The following is a 15,042-nucleotide window of genomic DNA, read 5'->3' as shown; positions in this document are numbered from 1 at the left end:
AGGAAGACTGTAATCTCTGAGAATTTCGTTGCAGCAGCGGGTAATTTATAATGAGTCACAGTAAAGTGCGCTGCATTGCCTCACGAGCGATCTGTAGCGCGTACAGTCTTGTTCTCTCAGAACGAATTCCAGTTATCGAAACAGTATTCTTAACCAAGTAGTTCTTCTGTACAAAGTTAGCCTGTTTGTGTTACGTAAGTCTGTTTCTTTCCGCTTTTTCGTAATTCTAGTATCTATTGTAGTCTGCAGAATGTCCGTTCGTGAAATTCGAGATATCGTAAGCTTTCTATTGTAAATCTCTATCTTTTAAAATATTGACTGTTCTTTTTCAAAAACATTTTCCTCATGCACTGTTTATTTAGATTTCATATTCAACTGCTCAGCAATACCAACTGTTAGTTGACAATGTTTTGCGCTTGTGAACAGTGTCTTGAAACAAAACAGAAATCTAAATGAAATACTGATTTTCAAATAATGAAAATGAATATAACTAGATCCCTAAGAAACTAATTGTGTACATGGTGAAAACTGTTTAACTGGAACTGAATACTGAAGTAGGTTATTAATGTTACGTAACATGAAGTGCAATGTCTGAATTGAAATATTCACGAACTAAAATAGTGCTCAACTAGGACTAAAATAACTGTTATAGATCACTTACACTGTTCACTGTACTTAGCTCAACACCTGGTAACTCGGACTACGTACTGTTTGACCACGAGAATGCAAAGTGAGATCTGCCCTCAAAGAAAAGTAACTTACATGCTCAGCATGATTTTTTGTATCTGTTGTCTAAAGAAAAAAATGTAGTCACTATCAAACTTTTCTTTCCTTGTCAGAACAATCTGTGGCTGCGTATGGCGCGAGGTGCAATGCACACTACAAAATATTTAAAACTTTACTAACAAGGAAAGCTCCCCATTGTACACCCCTCAGATTTAATGATAAGATGGTTCATTGGATAGCCTATCAAAAACAGAACACGAACCAAATATGAAAGCAAGAAGAAGGTGTATTAAACAGTGGCAAAAAGAAACAAAATAGAAACAGTGAATGGTCAAAGATTATCATGTGCAACATCGAGCAACGTTGAATTGCCATGGCTTCGCGGTCATGTGGTCACTGTCTTGGAGTTTGATGGGGAGATCCGGGTTCAAATCTCCCTCACGCACCACCCCTTTTTTTCCACAAAATTGTCAACTGTCCATCCGGTCACTGACGTGTCTGTCAGCTGTACTCAAATTTGTGTCTGTGTCTTAGTGTAAAGTCGTTTGCGACAGCGATGTGTAACGAAGGGCTCCAGGCGTATGTGCCTCCTATTTGTTCTACACAAGTACCACTTGTTACGTATTCTGTTTTGGAAGTTTTCAGTCTTGAATTCCTTCACGGTAACATGGTTCACACCACTTTATTTGTTGTTTTTATTTCTGTGAGAGCTCTGTGAAGCATCTCGCCTGCTTTCACTCTTCATCACATTTACTTGCGACGCTAATATATTCTTACCACATGACTCATCTGTAACCAATGTATTGCCAAGACGACGGAAGGAGACCAGACATGCCAATGACCGGACGGACAATTCATAAATATATGAAGAAAAAATGGGCACGAGAGAGATTGGAACACGGATCTCCCGCTTTGCAGTCCAGCACCGTGACCAAACAATCATGACGCTGTGAGTCGCTCGATGTTGCGCATGTTGAGCTTGGACCGTTCACTGTTTCCATCTTGCGTCTTTTTTCACAGTCCAGTACACCTTTTCCTGTTTTCCTGATTGACCCGTGTTACGTTTTTGACGGCCTGTCCACTGGTCCCCTCCATGAACTATGGACCTTGCCGCTGCTGGGGAGGCTTGCGTGCCTCAGAGATACAGATAGCCGTATCGTAGGTGCAACAACTGTATGGTTAAATGATGACGACGTCCTCTTGGGTAAAATATTCCGGAGGTAAAATAGCCCCCGTTCGATCTCCTGGCGGGGACTACTCAGGAGGACTTCGTTATCAGGAGAGAGAAAACTGGCATTCTACGGATCGCAACGTGGAATGTCAGATCCCTTAATCGGGTAGGTAGGTTAGAAAATTTAAAAAGGGAAATGGATAGGATAAAGTTAGATACAATGCGAATTAGTGAAGTTCGGTGGCAAGATGAACAAAACTTCTGGTCAGGTGAATACAGGGTTATAAATAGAAAATAAAATAGGGGTAATGCAGGAGTAGGTTAATTAATGACTAACAAAATAGGAATGCGAGTAAGCTACTACAAACAGCATAGTGAACGCATTATTGTGGCCAAGATAGACATGAAGCCCATGTCTACTACAGTAGTACAAGTTTATATGCCAACTAGCTCTGCAGATGATGAAGAAATTGATGAAATGTATGATGAGATATAGAAATTATTCAGATAGTGACGAAAGACGAAAATTTAATAGTCGTGGGTGACTGGAATTCGATAGTAGGAAAAGGAAGAGAAGGAAACGTAGTATGTGAATATGGAATGGGGCTAAAGAATGAAAGAGGAAGCCGCCTGGTAGAATTTTGCACAGAGCATAAACTTAATCAGAGCTAACAATTGGTTCAAGAATCATGAAAGAAGGTTGTGTACATGGAAGAGGCCTGGAGACACTGGAATGTTTCAGACAGATTATATAATGGTAAGACAGAGATTTAGGTTCAAATGGTTCAAATGGCTCTGAGCACTATGGGACTCAACTGCTGAGGTCATTAGTCCCCTAGAACTTAGAACTAGTTGAACCTAACTAACCTAAGGACATCACACACATCCATGCCCGAGGCAGAATTCGAACCTGCGACCGTAGCGGTCTCGCGGATCCAGACTGCAGCGCCTAGAACCGCACGGCCACTTCGGCCGGCAGAGATTTAGGAACCAGGTTTTAAATTTTAAGACATTTCCAGGCGCAGATGTGGATTCTGACCACTATCTATTGGTTATGACCTGCAGATTAAAACTGAAAAAACTGCAAAAAGGTAGGAATTCAAAGAGATGGGACCTGGGTGAACTGAAAGATCCAGAGGTTGTAGAGAGTTTCAGAGAGAGCATTAGGGAACGTTTGACAAGAATGGGAGAAAGAAATACAGTAGAAGAATAATTGGTAGTTTTGAGAGATGAAATAGTGAGGGCAGCAGAGGATCAAGCAGGTAAAAAGACGAGGGCTAGTAGGAATCCTTGGGTAACAGATTTTGAATTTAATTGATGAAAAGAGAATATATAAAAATGCAATAAATGAAGCAGGCAAAAAGGAATACCAATGTCTCAAAAAGGAGATCGACAGGAAGTGAAAAATGACTACGCAGGGGTGGCTAGAGGACAAATGTAAGGATGTAGAGGCTTATTTCACTAGGGGTAAGATAGATACTGCCTACAGAAAAAGTAAAGAGCTCTTTGGAGAAAAGAGAACCACTTGTATGAATATGAAGAGCACAGTTGGAAACCCAGTTCTGAGCAAAGAAGGGAAAGCAGAAAGGTGGAGGGAGTATATTGAGAGTCTATACAAGGGCGACGTACTTGAGGACAATATTATGGAAATGGAAGAGGATGTAGATGAAGGTGAAATGTAAGATATGATACTGCGTGAAGAGTTTGACAGAGCACTGAAAGACCTAAGCCATAACAAGGCCCGGGAGTAGACTACATTTCATTAGAACTACTGATAGCCTTGGGAGAGCAAGCCCTGACAAAAGCCGGCGTGAGTGGCCGAGCGGTTCTAGGCGCTACATGCTGGAACCGCGCGACCGCCACGGTCACAGGTTCCAATCCTGCCTCGGGCATGGATGTGTGTGATGTCCTTAGGTTGGTTAGGTTTAAGTAGTTCTAAGTTCTAGGGGACTGATGACCTCAGATGATAAGTGCTTAGAGCCATTTGAACCATTTGAACCCTGACAAAACTCTACCATCTGGTGAGCAAGATGTAGGAGACAAGCGAAATACGCCCAGACTTCAAGAAGAAAAAAATAATTCCAATCCCAATGAAAGCAGGTGTTGACAGATTACCGAACTATCAGTTTAATAAGTCACGTCTGCAAAATACTAACACGAATTCTTTACAGACGAATGGGAAAACTGATAGATGACGACCTCGGGGAAGATCAGTTTGGATCCAGTAGAAATGTTGGGACACGTGAGGCAATACTGATCCTACGACGCATCTTAGAAGATAGATAAGGAAAGGCAAACCTACGTTTCTATCATTTGTAGACTTGGAGAAAGCTTCTGACAATGGTGACTGGAATACTCTCTTTCAAATTCTGAAGGTGGCAGGGGTAAAATACAGGGAGGGGAAGGCTATATCCAATTTTTACAGAGACCAGATGGCAGTTGTAAGAGTCGAGGGACATGAAAGGGAAGCAGTGGTTGGGAAGGGAGTGAGACAGAATTGTAGCTATCCCCAATGTTATTCAATCTGAATATTGAGCAATCAGTGAAGGAAAGAAAAAGAAAAATGCGGAGTAGAATTTAAAATCCATGGACAAGAAATAAAAACTTTGAGGTTTTCCGATGACATTGTAATCCTGTCAGAGACAGCAAAGGACATGGAAGAGCAGCTGAACGGAATGGATAGTGTCTTGAAATGAGGATATAAGATGAACATCAACAAAAGCGAACCAAGGATAATGGAATGTAGTCGAATTAAATCGGGTGAAGCTGAGGGAATTAGATAAGGAAATAAGGCACTTAATGTAGTAAATGAGTTTTGCTGTTCCGGGAGCAAAATAACTGGAAATGGAAAGGAAAGCATTTCTGAAGAAGAGAAATTTGTTAACATCGAGTATAGATTTAAGTGTCAAGAAGTCGTTTCTGAAAGTATTTGTATGGAGGGTAGCCATGTATGGAAGTGAAACGTGGACGATAAATAGTTTGGACAAGAAGAGAATATAAGCTTTCGAAATGTGGTGTTACAGAGAATGCTGAAGATTAGATGAGTAGATCACATAACTAATGAGGAGGTATTGAATAGAATTGGGGAGAAGAGAAATTTGTGGCACAACTTGACTAGAAGGAGGGATCGGTTGATAGGGCATGTTCTGAAGCATCAAGGGATCACCAACTTCGTACTGGAGGACAGCGTGGAGCGTAAAAATTGTAGAGGGAGCCCAAGAAATTAATACACTAAGCAGATTCAGAAGGATGTAGGTTGCAGTAGGTACTGGGAGAAGAAGCAGCTTGCACAGCATAGAGTAGCTTGGAGAGCTGCATCAAACCAGTCTCTGGACTGAAGAACACAACAAAAACAACAACATCCACTGGGCCATTTTACCACTAAATTTGAAGGGGTTACGATGGGGATTTTCTCTTGTAAGAATGGCGGAAGATGGTTTTACACAAGGAAAAGAGTTCTTGAAAAATTAAACCCTGATTATTGTCAAAAAAGACTGTAAAACATAAGAAGACACTGAAAATTACGAAATTCTCTCATTACAAAAACTGCACACATTTAATGCTATTAGTTATCTAAGGGACAATTATTTTATTCAGTTAACGGAAATGGTCACATTGAAATATTCATCCAAAAATCTTCTCTATCCCACAATCATGAAAGCATCTCTACAAACAAGTTTTCATCTTCATAATAAAGTATTCCAGATAATGTCTTCCTCAAAATCAGATCTCCTTCTCTAAAACTCAACTGCTTGCTGCCATACCTCTAATGAGAATGTCCCAGCTCTGCACAACTGATTCGCGACCAAACTCTCCACCCATCACAATATTAATACGCTAACACGAAAATATAAGTACCGATTTTTAATACTAGTTGTACAAGGAGGCCAATGAAGCTTATATAATTCGAAATGTACTCTGCCAGATACATGCAGAAAGAAAAAAACCATGTTTGTATGTAGCAGTTAAGACTGGTAATAGGAAGTAGATGCTTTCAAGTTCATAACTCTGGTGATACCTTCTCTATCACGTATTAAAATCTTCAATACGTGAACATCGAAAATAAAATAATTTGTGATGATGAATAAGAAATTAACTACTATCTAGAAGAGTTTTTTATTCTCTGTCTGTAAATGGTTTACCACTACACAAATTACAATTGAAAATTAGCTGCATTGTTCTTCTTATTAGAAATATAAACACGAAAGAATGATTAGTTAATAGAACCAGAATGCGTGTCAAATGTTTATATAATAATGCTACTGCTTGGCAAGTTTCAACTAAAATCGCAGAAAATAAGGGAATTTTGATTCTGGGTGTACATATGACTCATTTGGGTACTATTTTCGAAGAATACAATTCCCAATAATTCCTGCATTTTTTATTATCATAATGATTAATGAGTCACATTCAAAAAAGTTGGGAGTTGATCAAGACAACCAATTTATACACAATGTTAGTTATATGTAACAACTAATGTTCAATCTTTCGATGGTTTGAAAGCACATGTTTTTGAACATAGCGATCAAGAACATTTAGCGAATAATTAAAGAATAATTACCAAAAATGCTTTTTCTACTGAGGTTTTGTATCGTTAAATAGTAGAATACAACAATCATTTTCCTCATTTGTATCTTTCAATGTGTCATACTTCCTCATCGCCCTTTCTTGTTCGTTTCCTCATAGCATTCAGATAAGACCTAAACCTCTGCGACCACAGGCGATACTACTTACGTTCAACACAGAGTCAAGGATATTATCCACTACTCGTGCAGCGCGCTCGTGCGTCTTTGTCGCTTTACAGTAAAGATGAAATATTTACAATGGCAGAAAAAAATATGGAAACCTTACAAGGCGTACTGCTGGAGTGGCGAGTCGCTGATCTGTTAAGAAAAACAAAAATAAGTTACGTTTGTCGGAATAGACTGTCTGTTTTGTTGTACTGACGATTATTTGGCGTAAAACGTCATCTCAGTACAACAGCACAGAAAAAAATCATCCTTCCATGAATCAACTAATGGGAGAACCTGCCTCCATGTATCCAGACTACATTAAAAACAATTATTCTCTCAAAAGTTAAAACTGTGCTCCGTGAGGCAACTAAGGTTAGCTTAGCTTAATTGTGTGCTTTTTTGTGTACGGCCTAGCCGGTTTGCTGATTCGATTTTATGCACAATATTTCGAGAAATAACCCAGTGAACATCTTCAGGTGCTGTGAGTTGTACTGCTAGGCGCACTCGCTGCCCAGATTACAACTCCTGCTTGACGTCCAGGCCGGATCCGGCGGCAAACCCGAAGAAACTACCAAGAATTATTATGCCGGGAAATTCTATATTGTCAAAAACATATAAGTCCTAACACAAAATGTAAAAATTTTTTTATCCTCATGGATACAAGTTTTACTAGCAGACGATCACCTAATTCGGCATTTAATTCCGAATGTGAGCGAATTCAGGGTCTTACCACTGCGCCATCTTACCAGATCCCTGTAAAGAAAACGCAAAAATAGAAGAGAGTAATTATCACAAGAGGGTATAGCTCCAATAAGAATGCTGTTGAGACAAACTCTAATCGTGACGTAAATACTGTGACGATGTCAAATTTTCGTGACCTGTCTCGACTCGAGGAATGGGGGAACTGTACATGGGGTTCTCCAGAGTGAATTTGGCGACCTTTCCAGTCACACACGACGCAAATTTTTCGTCTGTAAGTGTGTCGTACACTTCGGTGGCAGCGGTGAGGTAGGTGTTAGAGCTAATAGATAATAGGAGAAATTTTTGCTTGATGGGACAAATTAGGCTGGCGATAGTTGTTTATTTAGAAAGTAACACCTTGACAGTATTGAGGTTGAAATCTTCCTTCTTTTGAGACTTTAATCTCCAGTTATTCGAGGAAGCAGACTGAAAGCATTAGAGTATTGAGTGGAAACAGTAAGCAGCGTATTACATCTGATCCAACCACCGGCTATTTTCTTTTTCTTTTTTTCTTTTTTTTTTGGGGGGGGGGGGGGGGAAGCTGTATACCAGAGGGTTCGAACTGCCACTGCATGAACAGAGACAAGTTAGCTCTTCGTAGATGGTGAAATGGAGGCTAGTGAGTCTCATCAAAACGGTTTGGTTGACATAAGGGTGACGGACGTTGAGTTGGGTCTGCCAACAAAAAGATTTAACTCTTCAGGCTTTCCCGGCGATCTAATGACATCTTGGGTTGTCTGGTGTTCTGCCGGATATCAGCGTCGTACTTGCACGATATTTCGGCCACGTAGCTCGTAACCTTCATCAGGTGCGACCTGAGACAGGTCCGGCAGAACACCAGACAACCCAAGATGTAACAAAAAGATTGTTTGCTGATCGTGCGATAATGAAGAGGCGTATCTGAACCGTATATGTCGATAATCGTATTGACCTAGCGAGCGGCCGTTCTTCTTCGTGCAAACCTGTGCAATGTGAGGAACATGAAGACAAGATTCAATGATTTACTATGACTCGATCAGCACTGTCGAAAATACTTGGCGTACTTAGTAACTTTCAGACTTAGTTCGACAAAGAAAGTGTGAGAAAAAACTTCATTACTAGCATTAAAGGGATTATTACTGATAAAGACGGAACTATTATGTGTTACGTGTCATTAACTCTGTCAAATGGTCGAACTCTTACTTGTTCAATTATTTGTTCATCTATAACAGTTTTGGCTCTGATGTGTTGCAAGTCTTGAAATACCATCACTATTGTTTTATCAGTCGATATTCACATTTCGTATTTATCGGCAGTTTGGCTGAACCTATGTAACACAATTTGGAACTTTTCTTCAGATACTCCTGTTACAAGCAGTTCAACAGAAAAGAGCACCATCATGAAATTAAAATAATCAGTTCTTAATTTGTCTATCAATATCATCAACCATGTATGAATGATATCGTCAATATAAATATTGAAAAGGATAGGCGACATTTGGCAGCCTTGTCTAACTGTTTGATTAATATCGGTAGATTCTATCCCTTTCCTTATTTTTTATTTTTATATAATGATTGATTTGCCGCAATCAGATGTGCTGGAACTCCCATATCCTTTATTGATACCCAAAGCATTTTCAGTTTTAGTTTGTCTAACGCATTTTTATATGCGAGAAAACATAAGAAGTTGGTAATATAAATTATTCTTTTCTTTTCTCAATTACTTGTGCCAAAATGAAAAAGAGAATGAGAACAATATCTACCTTCTCTAAAACAATGTTGCACCTCTGACTTAGTGGTCCCACTATTGCTATTAATGTTTTGCTTATAATTTTAGCATACTGCTTGTAACAGGAATTTAGCAGACTCATTCCTCTGTAATTTGCGATTGCGCATTATGATTCATCGCCTTTCTTGAAAAAATAGGCCATACAATTCATCTGACACATGTCCGGTCAGCCAAGAAACATTTATAAAATTTAACTCAATGCTTTAGTTGATAAGATGCTAATGTAATAACCTTCATGTTAATATTATCAGTGCTCTTGGAATGAGAGGATATCCGGTGAACGGACTAGCCTGCCCTATCTTCCTAGCACGTGTGCGATGCATATGGAATACGTATTACAGCACGTCCATATGCATCAATGATCAGCCGGCAGCTGTCAACAGCGCTGGTGGAGGTATGCCCCATCACAAGAGCTCTTTGCCAATACTGCGGCTAGCATGGAAGCACGTTACCGCGTGTGAACTGCCGCCTTTTGTAATGTCCAGAGCGCCGTCTTAAATCTTAGTGACCTCACTGTAATGAGTATGTTTTAATAACAGTGTCGTTTCTGTCGCCTCATTGCGTATTTCTTTCAGTTACGTACTGTACGATACTGTAGCAGTCCCTCCTATGCATGGTCGAAGTTGGCAGTGAGAGGTCATCCGAAAATTGCTTTTGTCCTTAAGTTTTGAACATCGCTGCAGCATGTAAACTGACTTGCTGAACGTCATTCTGATTTATCATACAAAATACCTGTGAAATTCTAATTCTAAACTAAAATGTTGTACCACAAAATATTAAGTGACCTGAAGAACACGAGAAGCGAGACTTTGCTGTAACTTACAGAAACTGATAAGTTCTTGAGTGAGGGATGATCGCTATAAGGAGAGAATCTCCTGCGAATAGCTTTAAGGCAAAATGGTTGTATAGTGTTAGCATCTGGAGCATCAAAAGTATCTCTGTGCAGTTATAATGATTTGAATTGTTTGCGTGGTTCACAGGTGATGCCATGAATCAGTTCCTGAATGAGAACTGGCGCAATGTGGCGACAGAGATCAAGCCCGTGCTCGAGGAGACCATCAGCGACCTGTTCAAGAAATTCTCCAACAAGATCTTCAGCAAGTTCCCCATGGAGCAGCTGCTGCCACCCTAGGCAACACCACATCGTGTTCCATACGTACTGCACAACGGAATTAAACGTATGCTGTCGAGCAGCGTATCGCACTTGTCAGATGTCATCGTTTCATAAACAACGTGTACATAGTAGGTTTTTTGCTTTGAGTAATGGCAAGCGTCAATAGTATAAGAGCGGAATCACCATATTGCTAAGTATGTTACTGTAATTGCTTTTGTATATTTATTAATAAAGTGAAATTTTTCACTATTTAGTATAGTGATGTTTGATTTAAAAACTCATTCGTTCTTAGTTTTCGTATATGTTTCAAGAACCATTTGAGTTAATTCGGAAAGATTATTTTCTCGTGTGCCCTTCTGCTATTTTCTTTTGTGTTCGACAGTTTTCTTCCTGTTAAATTCTGGAAAAATAAATCATTTGACATACATAACGTTCCAAAAGTCCTGCACTTCCTCTTCTTTTATTCTTCTTCGTCTTCTTCTTCCTCATGTTTTCCTTGACTTTCGAGAGTCTTTTTCCCTTTTGTTTTAAACCTTCTTAGCTTGAGTGAAAATCTCTATGGATCTGTAGGGAACCTTACCCTCTTCTTACGTCACAATTTGCCTTGCACGTTCTCCATAAACAGTACTTTCCTGGTGTCAGAATTTCTAATTCTTTCGTTCCTGTTACACTCGTAAAGAAATAAGTGTCCAAGAGAAGGACGATAAGCCAATTTTCTCCGAGGTGTGAATTATAATAGTAAATGCTAGGACTTGGGGCAATCTATAGCAGAAAAGTGTCTGTAATGAATGCTGTCTATCATCTTTCAGTAACCTGAATACAATGATAAGTGATTTTTCGATACACATTTTAGTTATCCTGTATTTGCCATACACGACGCTGAAGAACTTTTGATACTGAAGTAATAACGCATTACACAAACTGTCATCAAAGAGATCTACACGATATAGTTACACATATAACATCGAATGGTCGCACCTGACCAAAAGAAAAATGTGAACTTTCAGCACGTTCAGCGGTTAATGCAAGCTGCATTCAGTCGCCTTCATTTACGTCAAAGCTTTTAATTCCTTATAGTGCACGAAATTTCAGATCGTTACGATTACTTATTTTCCACTTATCTCTTACCATGTTTTAATTCTGCGATGTAGTGAGTTGCAAACCTTTGGTAAACTTCTTTCGTAACTTCAGTGCAAGGCATGTGACCGAGAATCGTTGGGTCTCAAACCTTGGACTGGGATTGATTACCTTACAGAGGTGAATGCTTACTGGTGAATGCTACGCATTTCTTTTGGACTAATTGGGTAGAACAGTATTCCACAAAAGTAATAGTTCTCGGTCAGAAGTCGTCATCTTTCATCAGGACAATATACCTGAGCAGAAAAAATGTTTGGTTCTGGGGAAAAAAGGATTTCAATGACAAATGCTAGTAAAGCCATCCTATTCACCATATTATAGACACACGTAGCTCCTTCCTCTCGTGCAAAGAAAGTTTTAGCTGGAAAAGCTTTGGAGTCCAATGAAGACATGAAAAGATCATGCCAACGGCAGGTGGGTAGATTGCAGGTGTCCCGGAATCTCACTTCAAGGATGGTAAAAAGTCAAAGGACCCAATCCATTGACTTAAAGCGGTTTACGTCGAAAGATACGTGCATTTTTGGCCTGAAAATTGCACCGTTAAACTACAGACCGCAAACTTTTCACTTTATTCTCACAGTAGAGATGCAAACATCAACAGATTGAAGAAGGCAGAAAAGAACGTTGATAGAAATGTACAGTGTATGATCAAAAGTATGCGGACACCTATCAGTGGATATTAGTATGTGTTAGTATTGAAACCTACTGCGCACACTTTCAGTAAGGTGCTCGAATGTCTGTGGAGGAATGACCGGCCATTTTTCCTCAAAAGCCAATTGCAAAGGAGGTAGGAAATTGGTTGATGGGTTCTGGACGAAGCCGATGGTGTAACGCATCTCAAGTGTTTCACTGGGCAGATCAGTAGTCTGGATAGGCCAATCTATTTCATTCCATATTGTCCATGAACTATAGTCTCATACTTGTTCCATTATGACAGGAGGACTGTAATGCTGGTATAAACAATCATCGTCCCAAAATTGTTCCTCTACTGTGCGCATAACAGAATGCTTCCGAATGTAGGGTTTTTTAAAGCGCAATAAGTGGACCACACCCTAACCATGAAAACACCCCCCTACCGTAACACCACTTCCTCTGTACTTCATTGCTGACATTACACATGATGGCAGATAAACGTTTTCCAGGCATTCGATAAACCCAAATCCTTCTATCGCATTGCCACACGTTGTTTCATCACTCCTAATCAATCGTTTCCACTCACCCAACATTCAGTGGTGTTACTCTGTACACCACCTCAAGTGTCATATAGCACTGACCACAGAGCTGCTCGACCGTTTACCCCATTACTTTTAACTCCTTATGCACAGTCAGTGTGACAGCTTGACTGCTGGCAGTACTTTGGAGTTCACGAGTAATTCCTTCCGCTGATTTCATGCCATTTTTTAAGCCATCTACACAATGCCCAATGGTCCATGTCCGTACACTTGGTCTTGGATGGGCTGTGATTGTTCCTTCGAGTTTCCGCTACAGGATCACATCACCAACCAAAGATTCTAGAATATGACGGTAGGGATCACGAAGTGTACACGCTGTGGTAAGCCGCACAGCTGACGTCAGAGTGAACCCAACCAGCGCTCAGTAGCCTGCAATTGCCATAACATATTGTGTCGTAATTGCGTTTATGAACGAAAACAAGGTTGTTTACGGGAATGTGAATTTGTATTAATGACTGGCGGTTGAGTACAGAGTTACACCATAATTTCCGGCCGCGGTGGCCGAGCGGTTCCAGGCGCTTCAGTCCGGAGCCGCGTTGCTGCTACAGTCGCAGGTTCGAATCCTGCCTCGGGCATGGACGTGTGTGATGTCCTTAGGTTGGTTAGGTTTAAGTAGTTCTAGGCCTAGGGAACTGATGATCTCAGATATTAAGTCCCATAGTGCTAGGAGCTATTTTTTTTGAACACCATAATTACTCGTATCAGGTTACTGAGGGACATTTTGGAGTAAGTTCTTAACTGAAAAATAATGGTTTGCTGCGCGATCGCCAATTGTACCAATCACTGCAGACAAGTATGTCACGACTTCAAGATGGATTCAAGATATTCTTGAGAGCTACTTTTCCACAGTGAGAGGACTGGGAAGATTCTATGACAAACCTTTTGTGCACCACGGTCTCCCAAAGATTTAAGTCTTTGGTTTCGAGCTGTGAAGTCACTGAAATCCTATGTGGTAGTATATGCAAGAAAGAGAGAGAGATTGATAGTTTAAGTGCTACTAGATTGGTGGAAACTCGACATACGACTGTCATCTTCTGAGAAGTAAGACACTTAGCGTCTGCAGGAAAGTGAACGCAACAAAGAAATTAAAGACTGTTTCAGAGTTGGCAGAAATTTTTAAGAACTGCACCGAATGTGAGGGGGAAAATGTTCCGATTTGAAGGAAGATGTTGAGCTGTTAGAGACAAATGTTCCGATTTGAAGGAAGATGTTGAGCTGTTAGAGACAAAAATGGTTCAAATGGCTCTGAACACTATGGGACTTAACTGCTGAGGTCATCAGTCCCGTAGAACTTAGAACTACTTAAACCTAACTAACCTAAGGACATTACACACATCCATGCCCGAGGCAGGATTCGAACCTGCGACCGTAGCGGTCGTGCGGTTCCAGACTGTAGCGCCTAGAACCGCTCGTCAACTCTGGCCGGCGAGCTGTTAGAGACGATTACGGTATTGTTGCGTATAGAGTCAAACGCAAACATCACGAATTAGCACATTGTATTGATTCTATACGTCAGATGAGTGATGATTGCCAAGAAACATTTTCTTCGTTGCTCACTAGAGTAATTTTCGTGAATAAATGGTAACATGCAGTGTACACCGCCGAATATAAAGGAGGTATATTCCTTGAGAGGACAACCAAGGACTGTGACATTCATTTTTCTTAAGCATCTTTTCTTCTTCTGTATGGGCACTGTTCAGAGAGTTGGGAAAATATGCAAATAGAGTGGTTTTGATCAATTAATGGACATTTATTTTAACTTATTTTACTACGTGGATGTATTGTAATATCTGGAGACAAAGTCTGATAACACGGATGAAATAACTGCAAATAAAAGGAGGTTATTACTTAACGACCACTATAGGTGTTCAGAAGAAGTTTTATTGGTAAAAATGCACTGGTGTCCGAATTTATAGCAAAATATGGAAATTTTTCAAGATTGTGTTTATTTTGGCATAAAACAACATAATCAGTAGATAGTAAAGTAAAAACAAAATAAAGAATACAGAATGTAAAAAACTGCAACATGCATAACATGCACAACGGTAGACAAAAATTTCTTCTTTTCTTTCCAACTTAACGGATTTACACGCACATTCTGACAACTGATTAATGCGCTCGGTATGGGGTGTGACCACCTCTGGCAGCAACACAGGCCTGACAGACCGCGAGGCATGCCGTGAATGATGCTATCAATCTCGGTTGAGGCAATAACGCCCATTCTTCCTGCAGCGCCACTCACAAGTCTTGGAGAGTGGTTGGTGGATGCTGAAGTGATGCAGCCCATATATTTAGTGCACCCCAGACGTGCTATATGGGATTCGAATCGAGAGAGCGAGCAGACCACGTAATGCATGCAATGTCTTCCGTTTCTAAGAAAACATCAACCACGCGTGCTCTATGAGGTCGAGCATTATCGTC

At 40.2% G+C, this 15,042-nt stretch overlaps 1 protein-coding gene across 1 annotated transcript in view; it reads left to right on the top strand.

Moving 5' to 3' along the window:
* The window catches only part of LOC124594386 (circadian clock-controlled protein daywake-like), a 66,662-nt gene extending 56,294 nt beyond the window's left edge, over nucleotides 1-10,368 (top strand). The window contains exon 6 of the mRNA XM_047132755.1: nucleotides 10,119-10,368. Within this exon, the coding sequence (XP_046988711.1) occupies nucleotides 10,119-10,270 (152 nt within the window). The 3' untranslated portion in view covers nucleotides 10,271-10,368. The remainder of the gene's footprint in view (nucleotides 1-10,118) is intronic.
* The last annotated feature ends 4,674 nt before the right edge of the window (nucleotides 10,369-15,042 follow it).

This window comes from Schistocerca americana, chromosome 2 (assembly GCF_021461395.2).
Source record: "Schistocerca americana isolate TAMUIC-IGC-003095 chromosome 2, iqSchAmer2.1, whole genome shotgun sequence".
Taxonomy (NCBI): domain Eukaryota; kingdom Metazoa; phylum Arthropoda; class Insecta; order Orthoptera; family Acrididae; genus Schistocerca; species Schistocerca americana.
Note: the sequence above shows the minus strand (reverse complement) of the source record. Positions and strands in the feature narration are given on the sequence as shown.